Source organism: Sminthopsis crassicaudata, chromosome 4 (assembly GCF_048593235.1).
Source record: "Sminthopsis crassicaudata isolate SCR6 chromosome 4, ASM4859323v1, whole genome shotgun sequence".
Lineage (NCBI taxonomy): Eukaryota > Metazoa > Chordata > Mammalia > Dasyuromorphia > Dasyuridae > Sminthopsis > Sminthopsis crassicaudata.
The window spans coordinates 316,573,167-316,597,114 of NC_133620.1; the positions used below are offsets into that span (position 1 = coordinate 316,573,167).

Here is a 23,948-nt window from a genome sequence, read left to right on the forward strand (position 1 = left end):
AATTTTTATACTCTTTTGCTAAAAAGTCAAAGATCTAGAGATGGAAAATAAAACTGTATCTTGTGACATAGATAGCACATAACATGTTTTAGTTCTTTCAGATCTAAAAATGATAAGAGATAAAAAATGAAAAAAATTAAGGTTTACCATATAATTTTCTAATCCATCATTTCTAAAACTTTTGTGAATTTATATATGTATATGTATGGATATGTATCTGCATGCATATACACATATATAAATCTATATCTATTTTTATAATAGACATGTACATATCTCTACAGATAGATGGATGGGTAAATAGAGAGAGATTTAGATATAGATAATCTCCAAGACATGACTGAGTTGGTCTTTAAAAAAAAAAAAAGAAGAAGAAGAAGAAGAAGAAGAATTAGCAAATTCATGAATTGTGTTTCACTTTACTAATTCTTTTCCTCAAGAGTGTTTATATGAGAGGTTCCATTTGGGCTTGACTTTAGTAAATTTAAGTTGCTTAATAAATTTCAAAAATCTTATATTGTTAGTACTTTGGGCTCATCAAGTATTTCATGTGATAATATTTTTTTCTAAAGACAAAAAATGTTTTCTTAAAAACATCCTTGAAAATAAAATTAGTACACAGAGGCATAATTCAAGAATTATGTTCAATGTGTACAATGAAACAGAAATACACAGATGTAAATAATATTCATTGTGATCCTAGACATACTTTCTCTTACACACAAAATACTTTGAAATATATATATATTTGTGTGCATATACATTACAAAAGAATATGAATGGGTTCCTACAGTAATAATAATTGTCATTTATAAAATAATTTGATCTTTAAAAAGCACTTTGTATTATAAAATTTGAGTCCCCAAACATCCTTGTGAAATAGTACAAATACTGTTAGTCCAATTTCATAAATGAGGAAACTAAAGGTCAAAGCCATAATCACACAACTAGTCAATTACAGATTCTAATCTATCTTTATCTAGATCTAGTCAAGGGTATGTAGTGTCAGCTCAAATTAGAAAGATGATTGCTAAATCTTCAGGGTGTGCATTTACACCTAGGAAAATATGATAAAAATCATATATGATTTATTGTTTGTTGATTGTCTAAACTTAAGAAAGTGGGGGCAAAAATATTAAAATGCACATTAAAGTTAAAAATGTCCTGTGTGTATTTTTCACAAAAAAAGCAGATTGTTAAAACATTTAGCAGCACACTGCTGCTTTTTCTACCATAGCACACTTTTATTATATACTCAATATGTAAACTTCTGTGGGTTTACTCTGTATACTGTATTATTAATCTCTTTATTCAGATTCCCTTTATTGCAATTATGAAATAATTATTTTGGAAAATACAATTTTGTACACTTTGTAAAACATAGTTTTAAAAAATAAACTCTTAATTTAAACATCAAAGCAGGAGCATTACCATATATATGGCAGAACACAGAGGATTATATTTGAAGCCATGAATCTTTATATCTTATTGCTTGACATATATAATTTGACAAATCAGATTTAAAGTTGACTCTTTGGGCTTCCTATTGAACTTTCTTCAGCTCTCTCATGCATTTTTAAAATGCCTCAAGGTTTGTTGCATATTTGAATGGAATGGTAAGTTCCACATAATAGATCTGCTATTTCATGTACAATCATCTTTTTTTATTATACTATGTTATGGACATGTTTGTTTTATTCCATAAACTAAAAATAAACTTTAAAATGCTTAAATGGCTCTTTGGTGGGTGGAAGACAAGGAAACATCACTATAGCTAAATTCTTTTCCCCCTACCATCCCCTATTAAAAAAGAAAGGGGGGGGGAACAACAATTCTAGTAACAGATAAGCAAACAAAACAAATCCTCAAAGTAGCCATGTCTATACCCTGAATGTATAACCTCTCTGTCAGAAGACAGGCAATATAATATGTTTAATCACAGGTCCTCAGGAAACATGGTTGGTAACGGCTTTGATCAAAGTTCTTAAATCTTTCAGAGCTGTTTTTCTTTACAATGTTGTCATTACAAAAATTGTTTTCCTGGGTCTGCTCACTTACTTTGCATCAGTTCATACTTTGCAGTATTCTTTGAAATTGCCTTTTATAACTTCTTGGAGCACAATAATTTATCAAAACCATAGATCACAATTTGTTCAGCCATTCATCAATTAATGAAAACCCCTTAATTTCCAATTTGTTTCTCTCTTCTTTTTTTCTTTTTAACTCTCTTTTCTGGAACAGTAAGTTTTGCTTCAAACTATTGCCTCCTCCATCTTAACTTCATCATTCCCTGTAGTTCTATTTCCCTGTTGAGTTTGATATATTTCTATAAAAAAAAAAAAACTTTATATGTATGTCTATGTGCAACTAACCATCTTTTATCTAGTTCAGATAATAGATTTGTTTGATGTCACCTCTCCCCATCTCTTCCTTCATTTTTATCTTTTCTTCTTATGTACCTTACTTATGAGAAATAGCAATCCAGTTCCCCTTTCTTCCTCCCTTCTATACTATTGTATTTTTTTAATCCTCCCCTTTCTTCCCCCTCTTTCACTCTCCAGAACAGAAAGAATCCGCCCTCAGGTCTTCTGTTTTTCTTATTTAACTTCCTCAGTTCTCTTTGAAGACATTAAGCTCAAAAGGCAGATTTGTCTCTGCTGCCCCATTAGATTATTTCTCTTAACAACTTCAGTTTCAAGTTCCAACTCAGCTTTTGTCTTTTCATCAGAATTGCTTTAAAGTCCTCTTCCATTAAAGATCTATAAGATTATATTCAGTAAAACTAAGTATATTCTTCACTGCAAACCTGTTCATTTTTACATTTTGAAATCTTGCATTTCCAAGACTTTCTTTTATTTATACTACAAGTTGCCAGATCTCTATGATTCTGACTGGTTCCTCAGTCTGCCAACTGCTTTCTGAATGTTTGTAGGTATTTTTTCTTTGTGTTAAAAAAAAAAAAACCCTCTGGATATGGGCTATGCTATCTATTACTGGGTTGTTTTCTATTCAGTTTTCTTTCAGAAGGTGATCAGTAGATTCTTTCTTCCTTCATTTTGCTCTTTGGTTCTAATAATCTGGCAGTTTTCATTTATTCTGAAAGATGATATCTAGGCATTTTTTAATTATTGTTTTCAGAGAATACAATGCTTCTTAAATTATCTCTCCTTAACCTGTTTCCTAGACCACTTATTTTTCATATCAGATATTTAACACTAACTTCTATTTTTTCAATCATTTGACTTTGTTCTTATATTTCTTATTTTCTCACAGTCACTAATTTGTTTGGTCTATTCTAATTTTCAGGATCATTTCTTAGGTAACATTTACCACTTTTCCCTTATTTATTCTTTTAATTCTCTCCTCAGCAGCATGTATTACATTTTTTTCCCTCTCTTTTATTTCTTCAGGATATTCATGTAGTTTTCATGGAAAAAAACTTTTTTCCATTAAGTTTCTGCAGGCAAACTTCCCCTTCTTTTGGAAAATCTCCAGGTTTGTGTTAAATTTTTATCCTGGCGTTTTCTTTCCACTTTTAGGTACTGCACGGGGCTTTGTGCCAGGACTAAATTCTACCTATAGCACTGTTTTGGGGTGAAGTGGTTCGTCCTATTTGGCCTTGCCCTCCTTCCTCTATTCTAGATCTTCAGGGCCCTTTCCAGTTTCTCAGGACAAAGTATTAGGGACCTCAAGGCCCTGGGCTGTCTCAGACTGGTCATTGTCAAGCTCACATTAATCATTACCAATTTCACTGGCTTCCAAGATACCCCTCTATGGATATTCATCTACCCTGGGATTTTCTTTGAGGAACCCTCCATTCTTAATACTTCCAAATAATGTCTGGCATGCTTGTGGTCCATCTCTGGTTGAGCTGGGAAGCTACCAGGTAATTTGCCCTGTCTAGTGTTGGCTTTGTTAGTGACCCTCATTCCCATTGCTATTCAGCTTCTAGATGTCTTTTTTGCAGTTTTATGGAAGAAAAAGTCAATTCCTATACTTTATCATTAAATTTCTTTATTATTATTCTGTCTAATTGTTTTGCTAGAGAAGATATGTAATAGCTGCATTCTCTACCTTCATTTAGACATTTATGTTGACCAGAAGTATCTAATACATGTCATGTAAAAATAATTTTTTATTATTCGTAACTTGAGAAATACCAGAAAATATGGACAGTTCTCTATAAAAAGAATAGAAACAGGATTACAGGAATCTTTATTACATTCAGCATGTTTTAAACTAGATTATAAATAAATCCTTCCATACATTTTGAAAATAAAAAGCTATTTTTAAAAAATTATTAATAGATTCAATAGTTTCTGTTATTTTGCTTATGTCTCCCTCTGAAATTCTGATCTTTTCTCTGTGTGTATGTGTGTGTGTTTGTGTGTTTTAAGGAATATAAACTTTGTGCTCTAGGTATAATTGCTGTTATTCCATCATGTCCTCCTGTATTTATGACCCCACAGACCATACTGTCCTTTGGGGTTTTCCTTGGAAAAGATACTGGATTGGTTTCCGTCTCCTTCTTTGGTGGATAGGCAAACAGAGGTTAATTAAGTGGCTAGGGGTCACACAGCTATTAAATGTCTGAAGCCAAATTTGAATTCAGGTCTTTCTAATTCCAGACCCAATGCTTTTTTCTTTATCTACTTTGTCACCTGACTCCTCTTCATATAATACTAGTAACTCTTGACCACTATGGAATACCTGCCTTTTCCATTAATTTCCATGAGAATCATGCAAGTCTTTTCTATACTTTAGCTTTCCCATCTATAAGCATTATATTACTTACCTATTATTAGGAATGTTTTAAGCATTGATGGATTAGTTTTTGTAATAATCAGTGAGTACTTATTAAGTATCTATTAATATAATTTTATGTGTATTTATACATATATACATCATGATTAGGCTGTTTGGTCTTAAAATTGATTAATTTATATCTATGATCAATGTGATTTAATCATTCATTGTGATCTCTATTCTACCTATTAATTAAATCTTAGTATGCCTATTTTTGTTTATAATTCTTTAAAATGTAATGACTTTCAAAAATATGAGATAAAAATCTACAATATGCCTAATATAACTAACCAGAAATCTGCTTATTTCATCATTTTATTGCAAAGATTCTTTAAGAATACTAAGCTTGTTCCAACTGTTGGATGATTTCACTGAACCCTAAACTGCTTTATTTATGCTATACAGAAATTTCCAAAACACCTCTTTATCCAACCAATCAATTCTAAATATTTATATTTACATACATAGTACGTTCATACTTCTAGGAAATTGTATTTCAAATGTATTTTAACCAACTTCGAGAGTGTTTGTCTTAAATTTAAAAAAAAAAATAAAAAAATAAACTCAAAACTACCCATCCCAGGATATTTATCCTTAGAGAGAAAAGACATTTTCTCCTTGCACTAGAAACTTCCTTGTGAGTAATCTTACCTCAAAGGTGAATTCTTTAAGAAAACACAAGTTGAAACCAATCCAACCATTTCTAGAATTACATATATCTTTGTTCTCAGCACTATGAGAACCTCTCACTGGAGCTCCACAGATGCATATTAACAAACTCACTCAAAATGTTCAATTTTATGCAACCATAGCTAAACAGATGATGTATTGAGCCTGGCAACTGTGCTACCATTGAAGATTGTTTTTGTTTTTGTTTTCCAAATAAACAAAAACTCATCCTACCATCGTTTTCCCCTCCCTCTTTTTTCCTCTGCCTCCTATACAATATCTGTTTGCCAGATCAAATAAACTTTTCTCAAGTGTGTCAAACACAACGTAGCCAACTCTGAAGTACACTTGATTAGCTGAATGGCTTACTCATCTTTTTAGTGTTTTCTACAGTAGGCCTCTTCAAAAGATTTTTTTTGGTTATTTTCTTCTTGCAGAATCCCTTATAAATATGGCTTTATTGTACATTATTCTGTTTACTCAGGCTCCTTGAAAAAGATGGGTTCCTTTGATTTATTTCACAGAACAGTTTTTGCAGATGTGCTCAGGAGATAAACATGAAAACAGAGAAGGTATTTTTAAAAGTTAAACTATATTCATGTGAATAAAATTATTGATGACATAATATGTTCCTCCTTTTATGTTGCATTTTCTCCCTTGACTTAAGACTTCAGTGATTTTAATGGTGATTTCATTATTCAATACTAAGTGAATTTCCCTCTAAAAAAGAAGGTTCGAGGTTATCAATGTCAAAGATTCCCCGAAGTGAAGAAGTGACTGGGAAAAAAGCTCAGGCTGAGTCTACACGGGCGCGTATTTGTAATAGGAGGCAGGGTCATATTTACACATGCAGTGTCCAAAGAACAAATCCATTCCGCTCTGAATCCAACACTTGCAGGTAATTAGGGCTCTCCTAGAAAGAACCTGTTCAAATGCTGTTGGAACTGCTAAGACAGTTCGTTTTTTCTCAAACACTGCCCAGAAATGTGTATTTATGGAGTTAGATTTCCCACTTCCATACTTATCTCTTAGAACCTTTCCTAAAGGTTTTCAGATTTTACACTATTTTCTCAGCCTTTGGGAGAGACTTCATTTAATTCGGCTGTTTCTTGCTTTTTGTTGTTGTGTTTCCCAGTGGAGACTTTTTAGTGTCTCCCTTCCCGGCTACATCTCTATAAAAGAAAAAGGCGGGGAGCATTAAGTGAAATAAAGTGAGGGACACAAAGACGGGCTGAGGGCCCGCGGGGCTGGGGCCGGGCTCCGCGGAAGAGGCAGGGTCAGCGGCCAAAGACCGGCCCAGCCCGGGCCGAAGCCCTCACTGGCTCCTCCGGACCTCTCCAGCTTGGGGCTCTCTGAACAATGGCATGTAATATCAACTCCAGCACGAGCCCGGAGGCAGAGCTGATTCCGTAGTGCAGGAAGGGGTCGTTCTCGCCCATCCCAGACCAGCCTAGCCTTTCCTGCCCTCCATCTACACTCCACCTCGCCCCCCGGGAGCCCCGGGAGCTCGCTACCTGCTTCCCTATCTTGTGCCCGCCGGCTGCCTCAGTTTCCTTTCTAATTATTTCGGTGTGCCCCAGGGCGCCTACCGAGAAGAGAGGCGAACGCTAGATCCCGAGGCCCCGAGGGGAAAGAGTCGGGGGGGAGGGAAGCCCACCCCAGACAATGCCCGGCCCCCTCTAAGGCGACGCTGGAGCTGGAGCAGACGCGGGAGCAGGGAGCAGCTGCAGCCCCGTGCGGCCAGCGCTCCCCCTCCCGCCCTCCCCTCCCATTGGCCTGCTCGGAATTTTGGAAGCCCGGGTGGGCGTGGGAGGAGAAGGGGAAGAGGAAGGCCAGGGGAGGAGGTGCGCGGGCCCCTGAGGGGGGTAGAAGGCGGAGCTCTTTGTGCGGGCGGGGAGAGTGGCAGGGCAGAGACCGCGCGCGCCCGAAGGAGGGCGGTGCTTTGTTTTGCGGGGCTTCGGCGCGCCCAGCTCCGGGAGGGGAGGGGAGGGGGGAGCGCGAGGGGCGGGGAGCGCCGCGGAGCCGCAGAGAACGCGCGGTAGGCGCGCGCGCGCGGCCCCCGGACTCCCCTTTTTGTGTCTCCTCGCTCCCGGCGGCGGCGGCTGCGGCTGCGGCGGGATGGAGGAGCTGAGCAGCGTCGGGGAGCAGGTCTTCGCCGCCGAGTGCATCCTGAGCAAGCGGCTCCGTAAGGTGGGTGGTGGGCGGGGGTGCTGCAGCCGGCCGACCTCCCTACTTCCCGGGCTCCACACCCTCCTCGGCCCCCTTCCTCCCCTCCCCGTCCCAGGCGCCCTTTTAACCCTCCTCCTTGTCGCCCTCTCCTCCCTGCAGGGGAAGCTGGAGTACCTGGTGAAGTGGCGAGGATGGTCCTCCAAGTGAGTCCGAGAACAATGAGCTCCCAGCCTCCTGCCCGGGCAACTTCTCCGTGCGCTCCGAGCTCCCCAACGCCCCCGCCCCTCACCCACTCCGGGCCCCCGGATGGCGGGGGGCGCTCCAGAATGGTCTGGGGGGGGGCCTTAGGGTTGAGGGCGAAGCCTGCAAAGTTGTTTTTTTTTTTTAATTTTTTGTTTTGGGGGCTTTCGGGGGGGGGGGGGTGGAAGAACGGGGTCTTTACAGCTTGTGGTTTCCGGGAGCAGTTAAAGGGGAAGCTGGAGCTCAGCCCTCGGGGGAGAGGGAAAAAGGAAGAGGGGGGAGGGGGGCTAACCTTTTGTTTACAAATAAGCGGGGCTTGGGGATCTCCCCTCCTACCGCGCAGGGCTCTGTTCCCTGTACTGTCCCCGGCGCTTCTGCCTCCCCCGTCCCCATTTGTTGCATGCTGCTCTCGCTCCTCCGCGACTTCCCTCCTCCCTCCTTAGCTGCACTCGTTTTAGGACACCGTCCTGCTGCCCCACCGCCTTTCCCTCTCACTTAACCTTCCTCCGTCCTTTCTCCGGGCTCGGATGGGGGGAGAAATCCCACTTGCCAAACTTGCACTGGAGAGAGAGGAACGGGAACCTAGATCCATCGCACGCACACCCCCTACACCCTTCTCTCCATGTTTTCCCTGTGTAACCTGAGCCTCCTAGTGATGTATGGTGTGTTGTTTTTTAAACGAGAGGGGGTTTGGCATCCCCAGAAAAGTCTCTCTGTGTGTGCCCAGCTGCTCCCGATAGACTTTTCCCTCGTTTTATTTTCCCCTCCTTTTCCCTTAACATTTTTTGACCTGACGAACGGCCTCCCGTGCCTCATCCGTTTGTTTTGACCATGTTGTTGTGCCTAATTCTTCACCCATCTTTAATTTTCATGCTAAATATTTTACCTTACCTTATTTACAAGTTTCTAGCCCTTCCATAAGATCTCTTGCAACCCCTTCATGGTGTCTGGGCTGGTTTCTTACCTTCACTGTTTTTTTTCCTCTGAAAAGGAGAAATCATTTTTATTTTTAATAAGTTTTCCTTTTCATTTGACACAGAAATAATTAGGGGTTCTAGATTGAGTTTCAATTATAGCCCCATCTAATTTATCTCTATAAAGTTCAAGTTTTTGTGTTATAAAAATCTGCCATAAAATACAGGAAGCCTCTTGCGGCCTGTCAGTCAGCAATCTTTTTCACCTATGTCACCTGTGTGTGTTACCCTGCCCGATGCTTTGCTTTTCCAGACATAACAGCTGGGAGCCAGAGGAAAATATCCTTGATCCAAGACTGCTCCTAGCCTTCCAGAAGAAGTGAGCAAGTTAACATATTTCTTGTTTCTTTGGGGGGGGGGGGGGGAAGGGGAGGAGATTGTACCTCTCCTGATTGCTAGAGGGGGAGGGGCTTTTAAAGCCAGGCCCATAATGCAGTGGGTCAAGGTGGAGAAATGGGGGAGAACATCAATGATATTTTTATCTTATTAACATTAGGATAACTGGTGTATGATGTGTCTTGAGACTTCAATTTGATCATTGTAACACTCAGATGTCTTTGAGGGACAAGGTCTATGTTATGTTTTCTTTTTAGTATCTCTCACAGCACCTCAAGTCACCCAGTAAGCATGGTTACCCAGTTCAGCAAACATGTAAAAGCAGTGTGGTATTGACCAACTGTCACCTATTTCTGAGAATTAGGCTTTATCCCTGGTCTCTTCCAGCTCAAAATCTTAAAATCCTATTAAGTATGCCTACTATATATGAAAGTTGGAAAACACAATTTAAAACGCATGAAATTACCGCCCTTGTGTATCTGGTGATTGATGAAAAATTTGTCTCTTAATCACGAACCTGACTCTTACAGTTCTTTATGTTTTAAATAGTCTGTTTCAATCTAGTGGTTGGTTAGTCCGTGGTACAAATGAAGTTGTAGTCACAGGTTGAGTTTCCATTGCTTTGTAAGGAACAAAATTGCTCTATTTTTCTAAGCTGTCTTAACAAATGGGTGCCATTGGTCAAAAAAGGGAAAATAGGTAATAGAGAAGGATGGCCCAGTCTATCCTTCACTACTAGGAAAAAACTCAAAAGTACATCCCATATTGTATCATCTCCTATATAAAGGCAGCACATTTATTTTTCTTTTGGCTGTTAAGCATATGATAGTGAGTGAGCACTGTGGGGCCTTTTTGCCTGTCCCTAGGGTTAGATGTGTTTGTAATTCTAGATGCCTCTATTTTTAGACAGGAAATGAGTTCGGGAATATGCATCCCAAGTAACTCCCTGAAGAAAATGGGGAGCAGGGAAGCATGCCCCCCTCCCATAACATCAAAATTGGAGGAATGTTCGTGCTGTTTGAAAAATTGTACAGTTGAGAGAACTCTGAACAAGCCCACTGATAGCAGTGTGTGGCAGTTGTTTCTGGATAGGATTAATATTTTCCCACTTGCAAGTGATTGCCCTGTTGATAGAGATATGGTTTCTTGATAAATTAAATACTCAAAAGCTTTCACAGCTGGTGTCAATCTGACAACATTGTTCATGTAGTTCAGGCTGCATCTATTTTCCTAACACTTTCTTCTCCCCCCCCCCCCCCAACTTTGATTCTTTGTGAGCTTCTCATTTGAGTCATGACTTTTGAGATAAGGGAAGTAAATAATTAGGAATGGGAGCATAGCCACTTGCAGAACAATCAGGTTTGGAAGGGATCATTACAAATTTGTTAACAGAATATGAAAGAATAGTGAATAATTCATATCTTACAGATTTTGGGGGAAATAGATTGGTTTATTAAACAAAAATAGAAATTTTGTATTCTGAATAATTTCTGGGGCTAGGTGTTAGGTAGATGGTAAAGCATTTTGGAGCCATCTAGGAAACAAAAAGATTTTTGCTCCTGGAATGGCAAATGTATTATATTCCAATGGTTGTCATCTTCTCCCTGAGAGGTGGTTTTTTTTTTTTTGTTTTTTTTTTTTTTAGACTTCACCTGGGATTTCATTAGTATGTATGTCATTCCCAAAGAGGAAACTCCTACCAAGTTTGTACCTATCCTAATGAGACACTGAGAGGTTAACAGGACTTATTTGGGGTCACACAGCTAGTATCTATTTGAGGCAAGTCTCAAAGCCAGATTTTCAGACTAGATACCAGTTGTGTTTCCATTATACCACATTGCTTTTAGGGGAAATTTTGTTTTAAACTTTTAATTATTTGTCTACCAAAAAAAAAAAAACAAAAAAACACCTTAGTGAATCTGTTGAATTTGTGTGTTGGAGAGTAGTGGAAAATAATGTTAAATCCTGAAAGAATGACATTCAACCTTTGAAGCTGTGTCTGTAAGGAAAATAGCTCTGTGATCCTGTTCTTTTAGAAGATGAGATTATCTAACAAGGAAACATCAGTCTGGTATGTGTTGGGATCACAGGTCTTTTAGGACTTTAGATATCTTAGGTTTACAATTGAGAGTTTGAAGGAACTCATGTAACCCAACCCTTTTATTTTACAAATGAATAAAAGTCCCTAAGAAGAACTTATTCAAAATCGCAAAGTAGCAAGTGATGATTTGGAATCTGAATCCCAGCTAGTTGATCTTGAAATGTGTTTGCTAAACCATTTAATTACCAGAGAGTTTCTTCAGCTTTGATTGTGATAAAGGCAAAGTGTTGCTATTTCTGTTAGGGAATTTAAGGCTCCTTGGTTTTTGATAACCTTTACTAAATTTGAGTTAATGAAATTGTTCTGTTTTATATTTGGGCCTAGGATATAGTATAACAAAATACTCAGGGAATAAAGAGAATAGGAAAGTTCAGGGATATAAATACAATTTATTGATCTTCCTTGCTTCTGGGGGGGAAATAGGTATCTATATATAGCACCTGCTATGTGCTTTGTAAGTACTTTCTCATTTTCATCTAGAGACTATTCCTGTGAACTCTTGAGTAAATGATGAGGTAAGGAGCCCTCAAATACTTCACTTTCAAAGACTATTTATGAATTGACTCTAAACCTGTCCTCTGGAGATGAGGGAGGAATAGACTTGCTAGTGAAAATTTAGAAGTGAGTAAGTAAAATAGAAAGACTATGCAGTGCTAGCTGTGACCCTCACAATTGTGTTTTTAGGGAGCATGATAAGGAGGTGCAGAACCGGAAGAGAGGCAAACGTCCCAGGGGCAGACCGAGGAAACATGTGGTGGTGTCAGCTTGTAGCAGGCGCTCCAAGATCAAGGTTCGTAGCCAGTTATCTTCAATATTCTGGCACTTTTCCCCTGCCCTTACCTCACCCTCCTACCCTGCATCTTAGAACTCCTTGCAAGGAAATAGAGAATGGAGAGTAATGTTTAGCAGCAATTCAAGTAAAATCCAGAACATTTCAATGAAAATTCAGCCTGGGATCTCAAGAATGTAAAGTTTCTTGTTTACTTTTTATCTCACTTCAAAACTTTTCTTTACACAGGAAAGAGACAAAATATAGTGGGGGGGCCCAAGCTTCTTATTGTCACTCCAAGTGTCTCCCAGTGGGGGGCACTAGAAAACCACATACTGTTTGTTCCCTTTCTTTCCTCCTGATCTTCCTCTCCAAGGAAAAAAAAAAGATTGAGGGATGGCTTTGTTTTTTGTCCAAGAGAACTTTTAGAAAAGAAGAGTACCCAGTTAAGGTAGATAGAGAATCCTGTGTTAAATATTGCATGTATAAGGATTCCCACCCCCCCTTAGGGAAAAGAGATAAAAGGTTTAATCCCATAGACTTGAGTTATCTGTCATCTTGTTATTGCCTTCTTAAAGAATATTTATATAAACAGAAGGTCAGGGTTCCCCAGTTTTAGATGTGAGTCAGACTGTTTGGTTCCTTTCTCTAGTCTTAAGTGAAAATGACCTTGTTGATGCTTCCTGTCTCTGGAAAAAATGCCTACTGTCTTAAAAGCTCAATAGTAATGAGTCTCAGGCTGAAGCTTCCCACTAAAAAGCTGAGCGAGCCTGTATCACAGTTCTTCTTTCTTAAAATCTTTGGTAGGATAATATTTGTGGTTTTAATTTTATATGTAAAGTTACAGCTCCTGAGTCGTAATTAAAAGTAAGCCATGGAGTACACTGTGCATATCCTAGCCCTCTCAGTAGGGGCTTTACACATAATTTGAGTTGCAATGAAAAAAGTAGTCAAAGAGAAGGATGTTTTTGTAAACCACCAGGTTCTTTGGAATTCAGATGGAGACTTTTTTGGGGGGAATTGAACAATTTGTTTTGCTTGACTATATATGTTTATAAAAGTTTTGGTTTTTTTGAATGTGAGAGGGCACATTAGGAGGGAGAAGTAGTAGTAGGCTTTGGATTCTCCCAATTTTATCAGATTGGTGGCTGTTTCAGGACAGGTAACTAAATTGTTATAAGTCTTCTATTCTCTATTCCCTCAAAAGGGTGAGGGGGGGGATTTTTTAGATTCTGTCATATAGCCAAACACTAGGATAAGAAGAAAGGAGTTAGGGATTTCTGCATTGGGAATTGGGGACCATAGGCTCAGCAAATGGAACATAATGTATTTGAGAAGTTATGTTTTGATGTACAACCAGAGGCTTGAATTTGAGAGCCAGGAAACCCAGGAAACATAGGTAATATTTTGTGGTTTCCAGAGATAGGTGGTAACTGATTTTGAGTGATGAATGCCAGACTAAATCAGTTGGATGAGTGAGTTAATTAATAATCTGGTATCATAGGAAAGTCTAGACCTAGTGAATAGAGCTTTAAAAAAAAAAAGGAAAGGAAAGAACTTGCCATCTCCTTCATACCCTACCACTGATTTGCTGGTTAATAGGATTCAAGATACCCAGGAAAAGTAGGTAATATTTTGTGGTTTTCTAGGATAGGTGCTAACTGATTTTGAGTGGTGAAAAACAGACTAATCAAAAGAGTGAGTTAATTGACAATTTGATATCATAAGGAGTGCTGAAAAAAAGGAAAGAGCCTACCATCTCTTTCATACCTTACCACTGATTTGCTGGTTAATATGATTCAAGATACCTTCCTTTTGTGCTTTAGATAGCTTTATGTAAAAGAAGTAAGTGAATCCTTCCCTTTTCATTGTTTTTGTTTCTGAAGAGTAACAGGTGCATCAGCTCTTGAGATCTACTAAGCTTTACAGAAAGGATGATAATTTATTTCCTTTTTATTTATAGGAATCGGATATGCCATCAAAATCCAAATCCAGCAGTTCTTCTTCTTCCTCTACCTCTTCATCCTCCTCTGATGAAGAAGATGACAGTGACTTGGAATCCAAGAGAGGTCCCCGGGGCCGAGAAACCCATCCGGTGCCACAGAAAAAAGCGCAAATCTTGGTGGCTAAACCTGAGGTGAAGGATCCCATCAGAAAAAAGAGAGGTCGCAAGCCTCTTCCCCCAGAACAGAAGGCGGCCAGAAGACCCGTGAGCCTGCCAAAGATGCTGAAAACATCTCGGAAGGACTTGGGGCCATCAAGCAAACTGGCATCCTCACTCACTGCCCCCGTGACAAGCCTGGCTGCCCTCAAAGCCCACGCCAAGGAGACTTGCAGTGGCCCCAGTGGCTCACCTGCCACTGAGAATTTGACCAGCCTAATGAAAGGTATGGCTGACAGCCCCAGCCGAGGAGGAAACATTAGCTGGCAGAGCTCCATCATGCACTACATGAATAGAATGACCCAGAGCCAAGCCGAGGCAGCCAACAGATTGGCACTCAAAGCACAGGCTTCTAATAAGTGTGGCCTAGGACTGGACCTGAAAGTGAGAAACCAGAAGGGGGAGCTAGGACTTGGCATGCCAGGAGCCAGAGCTATGACGGCCCCTAGTGCTGGGAGTGCTGAGCAGAAGTCAGGGAGGACCCCAGGCCTACACAATGGGGGCAAAGTTGGGGCCTCCTCTATTGGCACTCAACCAGCTTCAAACCAAGAGCTGAATCTCCAGGCTTTGAACTTGCAGAGCATGAAAAATGGAGCCCCAGGGAGTGCAGTACTTCCCCTGTACCCTGCAGCGGCCAACCTGAAAACCTCCAGTAATAGCAATCCCTCCACTGGCAAGGGGCTGGGGAGTGGTATCGCCAGAGCGGCCGGAGTTCTCCCTGAAACGAAAGGTGAGAAACTGGTAGCCAGGGGTGCAGTCGTTGCTGCTTCTGGAAACAAGAGGGACACGATAAAAAGCAATTCCAAACCCAGCGGGCAGGAGAGCCATTTGGTTGCAGGTGAGAGCCGAAAGACAACAGCCCTGTCTGAGATGAGCACTGCAGAGGAGAGTAGTAGCACTGACTCAGAACGGGACTCGGCCTCTTTCCCAGGCACCGCAGGACAGAATCTGTCTGTCTCCATTCAGACCAGCCAGGACTGGAAGCCCACACGAAGCCTTATTGAGCATGTCTTTGTCACAGATGTGACTGCCAACCTTATCACAGTCACTGTGAAAGAGTCCCCGACCAGCGTTGGCTTTTTCAACCTTAGACATTACTGAAGATGACTGTCATCCTGTCTTATACAGCCCAGGTGACAGTGTCTCTTCTTCAAGTGGACCTCTTAGCCTTTCATAGTGTTCTCTTTTTGATTTTTATTTTTTCGTCATGATGTCTGTTTGTATTTTTAAGTGATCCATAGCCTGTCCAAAGGAAGACAGACTGGGAAGGTATAGCTTTTTCACTTCCTTCAATTTAACAAACATATAGAGGGTTCAGTCAGCCACCAATCTGTCCTTTATCCCAGCCCATGTGTGTACATAAAACACGGATGGATGCATTAGGGAAAGGGGACCAAATCTCAATTCTTTGTTATTTTAGTACAGCCTAGATAGACCTTTGTTATAGGTAGGTAGTATTGGCTGATTTACACACTACTCCTTCCTTTACGATTTTTGTCAGTTCACAGCAAAATGGGTTGAGCCAAATGGCTCTCAGTGAGTGGCTGTTTTAAGAAAGAAACCAATTAAGAGTTTCATTTTCTCCATATATGTTACCTACCTTGTTCCTCTTGCCACAGTATAGCAAAGGTGAAGTTAATCTGAAGGTGACCAAACCCCAAGAAGAGCAAAGGAGGCTAAATTGTCTTGCTACCTTCTTCTATGGGTTAATAATCCCTGTCCCCAACATGGGAACGTTCTTCAATACTGTCCTTTTTTCTGTTGAGGAGGTCTCATTGGACTCCTTGATATTTGGGATATGTTGTTTACATTTCTTTAAGCTAGTATCAGTTTCTAGAAGGTGCTATATGTGGGTGGGCCAGCCTAGAGGTTTCATATGAACTCTTTTCTCATAGTTGTAGTAGCCAAAGTCACACAGGTAAGTGAGGAATTTGGTATAACTACAGTGTCCTTACATACCTGAAAACTAGGAACTGTGACCTGAGAGTAGAATGAAGTATATACTGAAAGCAGCATAGGAGAGTGTTCCTAGGGTAAGATAATCTATTATCTTTCTGTGGTTCTAGCTCAGAGTTAACTGCTACAGTAACCTGTATCCCAAAATCATTTCCTGTTCATGATCATATGCCAAGAAACCTTCAGGGAAGAGAGTGCTGGGAACGATGGAGCTCTTGTCCCATTTAGTATCCAGGTGACATCCTTCCTCCTCATTTCACTTTAAACTTATTCTTGTATTTCCTGAGCCACTACGGAATAGGAAGATGGAATAGCATTGTTTCAGTTGACACTTGTACCATTCCTGGATCCTAGCTTTAGAAGTATGTTTGTGAGGACTTTTCTATAAATAGAGTACTTGGATGATCTTACCTCTCTGTTCCCCTCCTCCAAGAAAAAGAAAAATGACCCTTCTTCTTCCCCTCCCACCCCAAGATCCCAGTCACTTGGCCCCGTTAACTGCCTCCAAGAGCCACTAAGAGACTCTATTTCTAGTCAGTTCCTGGAAATGGATTTTTTTTTTTCCTTGATAGACATCCCAGCTGTTGTTCAGATGTGCAACATTAACATCCTTAACATCCTTTCTATGTTATAGCTGTTGTGGTATACTTATGAGGTAATAAGCTTGTAAAGAAAGGGCCATTGGCCAGGTTAGTGGGAGATGTTTCAGGTCTTGTTAACCTACCTATATGTCCTGGATTGTTCTGTCTCCTTTGAGAAACTGGCATAATTCTTTCCCAAATTGGGAATTGGGACCAAACAGAAAAGAGGTTTAATTCTACTATAGACCATCATCTTTCAGTTTAGAGATATGTTTTGGTATAGAAGAGGATAGACCATTTTCCTTTTAAAATACCAAACAAATTTTGAGACGTCCAAGTACTGGGGAGTTTCCAGGTGCTCACCTTTCTGCTCTCTCTCTTTTGTAGAAAAGTACAACCCATAGGTTCCCTCCATAAGCTGTTCATTCTATTGATCCTTGGGGGACTACCACTAGGATGGGTAAACAATAAGATGTTAAATTGTTCCTCAAAGAGACATAATACTGTGCTCCTTCCAGAACTAGTCTGTGTCAGATATATCTTAAAATTTAAGGAGAGTGGGTTGTGATTGCCCAGCAGCCTAGAAGTAATCAAAGAGTCTTTTTGATACCAAAAAAGAAGGGGGGAAAAAAGTTCCTGCTTCTGTTTTTAACTGTTCTAGTGAGATATCAGCCAAATGAATCTTTTGGAAAGAAAAGGGGCCAATGAGATTGGGAGGGATAAGGGGGAATTCTTTATCAAGTTATCTCCTTTAAATAAACCCAAAGTGGCTTTTATCCAGGATGGGTTGGAAGGAGTGCTTAACCAAGACTGATTTCTCTGGAGAAGCATGACCATGGTCAAGGGAATCTTTGCTTGTCCTTAACCCATATGCCAAATACTTAAAAGTTGGCCTTTATTTGTATTGGAATACAAACTTACTGTGCCTTTAAGGAGTAACATTTTCATGTCTACTGGAAGCAAGATGGGGCAGGAGAATCAAGAAGTCTTTCCCATATCCTTTCATACCTAGCTCTTGAGAATAGCATGAAGTTGCCTCATTTGGTATTTCTTATAGTGGTAAAGAAGTGGCATTTGCTTACCTGAAATTTGGAGGCTCCCTGCCTAGAGTGAGGTGGAGAAGAAAGGAGAAGCTTCTCTGTTCCTAGAATGGTCCAGATGGGGTTGTATGCACTTTTCTACTACTAGAATGGGTTTAAAAGAACAGATTTGCATAATCCAGCCTAGCAGGGGTGTAGAGGAATGGATCTGGGAGGGTAATAAAACTAACCTCAAATTAGTTTATGATTCTTAAGACCGGGCCTCCCAAATGGGCCTCCAAGTACCATGTATATAATGGGGTCCCACAGATGTCCCTGCTTTCTTTTGAGTCACCTTATTAGCAAGCAAACTGCAGACCTCCCAACTCCATGAAACTGAAGCTTCCAAGTTTCTCAGCCTATTCCCATCAAGCACTTTCCTGCCTTTTAGGCGAAGTAAAGCAAAGGCTCTGGGCTGACAGTAGGGGTTCTAATTATGATCATTAGTGAATGAGGACTACAGCTATTAAAAGCAAGTGTGTTTGTCCTTGGGTGTCTTGTCTGATTTGAGAAAGCTCTCATACACAGCATTAAGACTTTTCCCCCAAATTACGATGTTGTGCCTTTCTGTTAACTAGCTATTTCAAGTCCAAAGTTGAATCAGGAAACACCTTATTTCTAACCAGTTCTGCCTTTTTTGTTCCCTTTTGCTTAACATTTTGACGTTGTGTTTTTTGTTTTAATCCCAGTGGCTCATATATGAATAAGAGATGTGTTGGTTCGCACATTTGAAAGAGACACTTCTCTAAAGAATTGTGCATTTTATTTCATCTGTGTTGGACAGATGTTTGGAGCTGGTGTCATATGTTTACCAGTAAACAAAACTAGTATTTAGAAGTCTACCTTTTTTTCCCTCCTGAAAAATTTGCTGCTATGTTTTTTGTGTGCGCACATATGTATAGCTAGGTGTCAATCAAACATCTGATTTAAGGTTTGTTGCTACTTTTTCCTTCTAAGGGTTTCCTAATCGAGTTATATGGCAGTATTTGTATATTGAATGGATATTTTTATCCTGTTTTTTTGCCTCCTTTTTATTTTTTATTGGACAGGAAGAAGTGGTCGGTTTTGTCATCTTCCTTAGAGGTTTAGTATATATTTTTATATATATATATGCATATATATATATATACACACACATATATATATATTTTGTACCAAAAAAGAGTGTTCTTTCTTTTGTTACACTCAGATTCTGATAGATAGGAAGGGCTGTGGCCTGAAGGTTTTGTTAAAAGAAAATTTTGTTTGCAAAGGGGAGGGGTGGGGGTAGGGGAGAGAAAAAAAGAACTGTTCTTGTAACTGCCAATGATTGGCTTGATGTTTTTTTTTTTTTTTTAATTAAAAAAAAAGCCAAATCATTCATTTATTTCTCTTCTAATTGCTTTAAACTACAGTTGTTTGCTTTTAGAAAACAGAACAAAAGTGGATATGTTACTACCATGGAAAAGCTTAAGGTCTTTGTTGAAACAGGACAGCAGCCCAGCCCAAATATTAAATCAAGAACAACTAGTGGGGAAATGTACTTTCCCCTCCCCCCTCTACACCCCCAAGGAAGCCCATAGTGGTTTGGGGGGGTTTAGGGAGAAAGTTGTATTCAGATGGCTAAATCATTTTTTTATTTTCATCTCATGATTGTGTGTGTTTTCTAGTATTTTGGGAAAACTAGCACTATAGCATAGATTGCAGGTTCTGGGTTTTTTTGTTTTTAGATTACTCTTAATTTATTTTACAGGAAAAGAAAACACTAGCAAATGGTGTCATTTGATTTTGTACAACTTTTTTATTAATAAGTTAGTATATCAATAAAAAAATTTTACTTTTCAACTTAACGTGTGTCAAATGTGATAGCTGAAAGCTCAAAACAAACTTTTCTTCTCTGCTTCCCAAGGTGCCTGAGTTATAGGTAGTATAGTGGGAGGTCTGGAGTGGAAAAATTGCTTCTTAAAAGAAAAGAATTGCCAGAAATAGGGTTCACCATGTATTATTGATTTCCTTTCTGATCTCCATCCCCATAGCTGTATTTAACTACAGAAATACAGAAGCTATTTACAATTAAAGCAGAAAGGGGGGAAGGGGGAAAGAGAACACTGGAATGATGTTGGAAAGCTATGCCAGTCCTTGAGCGTGCAACATGTGGTAATGCTTTAAAAGGACACTGCTATTAAATTCCAGGAGACTTTCCATTAAACATGTAAAGCTATAGGACTGTACTACCACTAACCCATACCTCATAATAAAGAGATGATTTGCTTATTACATAACCTTCGCTGAGCCTTTAAGGTTTGTGTTACCCTCAGTGTGAATTTATTTGTAAATTTCAACCCTCTAGGGATAACCTAGATTCCTTTGAAGTAAGAGAAAATTGGGCCTGGCTGCTGGCCTGGTCTTTGGTTGAATGGCTAGTAGGGCAAAGGCCTGTATTTTTCAGTTCTGGTAAAGATATTGACCACATAGCCGAAATCCAACATCCAACCCAAGCAGGAAAGAGTCTGAGAGTTTGAATCCACAGTGGTTTAGAATGGAATGGCGTTGGAAAGCAGAGAGATGTTGGATAATACTGTTGCCTCTCTCTTTCCTGACCTTGAGACCAAAGGCAATTTATAATTTGCTTTCCAAAAACTGCTCTAAACAAGTGAAGAATTGACTAGATAGCAACAGGCCTACCAGCCAGCCTCTGCTCTGGGCATGGAATTGCATCTCTCCTGACACCCCATTTCAACAGTCTCCAGAGCTAGGCCAGATGGGATGCAGGACTCTGGCAAACACTAGCCATTGTTAGTTTCTGCGCTACTGATCTGATCAACTAATCCGCTAGCCTTTGGAGAAGAATGGGGTCAGCACTATAGGAGAGTGTGTCCTAAGAGCCAGGGGAACATAACTGCATCCAGGCTGAGCAAAATGGGGATTGATATGGCATTCCTTAACTTCCCCCTCCCTGCCTGCAATCCGTGGGACATCACCCTAGCATTTCCACTTTAGACACAATCCTGTGTCAGAAGGGCAGGCTTGTGTCCCCTGGCTCTGCTCAGGGGGGGTCTAGTTTCCCATTACCCTCATTTACCAACCAGGGTTTGCCTTTCCCTCCCCAGGCTGTTTCCAGCACAACTGTTTCCTCAGGATACTGGTATATTTGAAGTGGGGTAGGGAGTGGAAGAGAAGAACGATTCTTGAAATGAGATATGGTACTTACTTGTGTGGCAGTGACAGTCCTTTTCTAAGTGTATTTTAATTCTTTCCCTGTGAGCCCTAGGTCATAAAATCAGATTAGGCGCTTGTGGAACGGAAAGGATGTTGGATAACAGACCTGTCTCCACCCCCTAGAGGGCGCAGTAGGCCAGCTATAGGCAAAGCTCTGCCCAGTCAAGACTGTCCTTGACTGCAAGTTGTGGGGGGAGGGGGGAATGATTACCCTTTTGGATAAAATATATTCAAGCCAGCTTCATTTTATTGGTCAGATCCTTCTTGAGGGTGCCTGAGCAGGAGGAGAAGTTGAGTAAGGGTTGTAGGTTTATCCCCCAACTCTTCCAATTCCCGCCTTTAAATTTTTGAATGGTCTGGATCTCTCAACCTCCAATTGATGCTCTGGCCATTACTCTTCTTTTCCTAAATTGAGGTAATATATGCAGACTATTTTTCAAATCAAAACGTATTATATAAATATAAGCTATTATTAATATTGTATAATATGATAACTGGCAATTGAGGTATCCAATCAAAACATATATTATTTACAACTTGAGGGGAAAAAATTTTTTCCCAAGTTGATTTCAGTTCTTTCACCTTCATAGTGTTGTTTCCTCTTCAGTGAGGAGGGGTACAATGTTTTAAATTATAATTCCTTTTTGTTTGTTTGCAAACTGCCATTCCATAATTTTACAGAGGAGAAAACTAAAGCCCAGATAGGAAGATACTTGCCACAGCCACATCAGGTGATTTGGTGACTGTTCAGAGACTAGAACTCAATTTAGTTTATGTCATAAGGCTTTTCAATCAGTATTTATAGTGCACCTTCTGAGTCCTAAATTCTTAGGGACAAGAAGGGGACAATTCATCTCAGAGGATCTATAATTTCTCTTGCATCTTTAGTATTCTATTTGTAGCAGTCCATGCTGAGAGAACATTAGACAGAAACTGCCGTAGGGAACTCTAGGAATCAGAGGGTCCAGAATATCAATACCCTCTCATGCACCACTGTACCCCATGATCCTAGTGAACTGCAGGAGAAATTGGGGAAAACACCAAACCCCTTGCTCATAGCAAATTTTATGTATTTTTCAGTAAAAATTTGGAGGAATTGACCTAAGTAGGCAAGTTAGCTTGAGCCTCCAAGACAGTGAGTGCAAAAGTCCTGTCTAGATTTTGTGGAGATTAATAGGAAAATCTGCTCCATATTTTTTTCTTCCCACATTGAAAAACATTTTTCATATACCTTACATTCCCACCATCATTCTAAAACACCACTGGCTGGGGAATGCTGAGGGAAGTTAGAACACTTCCTGACTAACAGGTATCATGATATAGTAGAAAGACTGCTGGATGTGGAATCAAATTATCTAAAGGCAGATCAATGTAGTGGAAAGGGCACTAGGCTTAAAATCATAGAGCCTGGCTTCAAACTCTGCCACTTATTACCCACTATTCCTCATCAGGAAATTAGGCGGTTAGAACTGATGACCTCCAAAGTTCCTTCTAAAGATCTTGTGACCTTTTAATATTAGACCTTCTACTAAGTCCCTGTGTGGTTTTGGACCTCACTTTCCCCATGTGAAAAAAAAAAGGCATTGGAATAAATTATTTCTAAGGTCCTTTTTTAGCTCTATATCTTTAATTTCACCTATGACCTGCTTCTCTTGTAACACCAAAAAGACAAGGCTATTGTTATTGTCATTATTGCCACCTTGTGGGTCAGTCATTCATTGATGCCTGATTTATTTTAACACACCAATATTATCCTGGATAAATCTGTACCTCCCAAAGCTAAAAATTTCACAGGCTGGGTAAAAGTCTCAGGAAAGAGTAGGGTAAATCACTGTAAAACCAGGGGCTAGAGACTTAAGGCATGGCTCCAGTTCTTGAGGAAGAGATGGCACAATTCAACATACTAAATACAAAAACAGACCAATTTCTTCCAGAAGAGGACAATTACCTTGTCTCATGACCTGCCCACCTAAGACCTAGTCTCATTTTTGCTCCCCAAATCGGTTTGCTACTGTCCAATCATAGTTTTAGTTCTCTCCCAAGCAAAACTATTCCTGGGAAAGATGGGAAACCACTGAATTGGGGACCAGTCTCAAGATGTTATTCATCCTGTCAACTTGGGGAGAAAAGACTCCTACCAAGCTTTTCTCACATCTGGTTCCCTTGGGGAAAAGTATTTTTAAGAGTTTGTACATGCCATGACCCTTCCCCCTTCCCATTCGAAAAGGGAAAGCACTTTGGTAACAATTATCTATAGTTGCTATTTATGTCAGGACCAAAAAGTCTCATTTATCAGGAAAGAAGAATTCTAATTGACCACCCTTTTGCAGAACTTCTGAACATCTTTATTGGACCAGAGAACATTGGAAATTTTTAAGGATCGGGGAGCTTTCAAAACAAGCACCTTGCCTGTCAGTCTCTCAATTCCTTACTCTCGGAGAGTCAATATTCTTTCTGCCTGACCCATTTTCTCCACCTTCCAGCTACTGTCTCTTTCTATCTCGTAGTCTCTGTCTACCGTCTGTCTCTCTGGCTTTTGCACATTCTCTTCAGTTTTACACACACACGCTGAAAAGAGCTGCTGAAGCTGAAACCTTCAGAATATACAGGGCAACTGGTCAAGAAAGGTGGGATAGGGATGGTTGTGGCTCGGGGTGAGAGTGACAGGAGGAGAGAAAGAGGCAATAGCTTTTGCTCCTTGATGCCTGAGCTCTTGGTTAACTAATCATATCAGTGAGCTCTTCTCAGCTCCAGTAGGAAGCAGTTGCCTAGCAATACCCGAGAATTAAATTCCTCAATCAATAGGCGTGAGGGGCTCCATTTCGGGGAGAGCTGGGGACGTCGGACCAGTGGGGAAGAGGGGTTCCCAAGAATAATCAGGGATAGGAAATGGCTCCAGCTGAAAACCT

General features: G+C 40.1%; 1 protein-coding gene across 1 annotated transcript; it reads left to right on the plus strand.

The window, feature by feature from the left end:
- Positions 1-7,502: 7,502 nt before the first annotated feature.
- Positions 7,503-16,625, plus strand: CBX2 (chromobox 2). The gene is made up of 5 exons (XM_074260323.1): positions 7,503-7,665; positions 7,804-7,847; positions 9,112-9,177; positions 11,980-12,085; positions 14,028-16,625. The coding sequence occupies exons 1-5, from the start codon at positions 7,594-7,596 to the stop codon at positions 15,324-15,326; spliced, it is 1,587 nt and encodes a 528-aa protein (XP_074116424.1). The 5' UTR covers positions 7,503-7,593; the 3' UTR covers positions 15,327-16,625.
- The last annotated feature ends 7,323 nt before the right edge of the window (positions 16,626-23,948 follow it).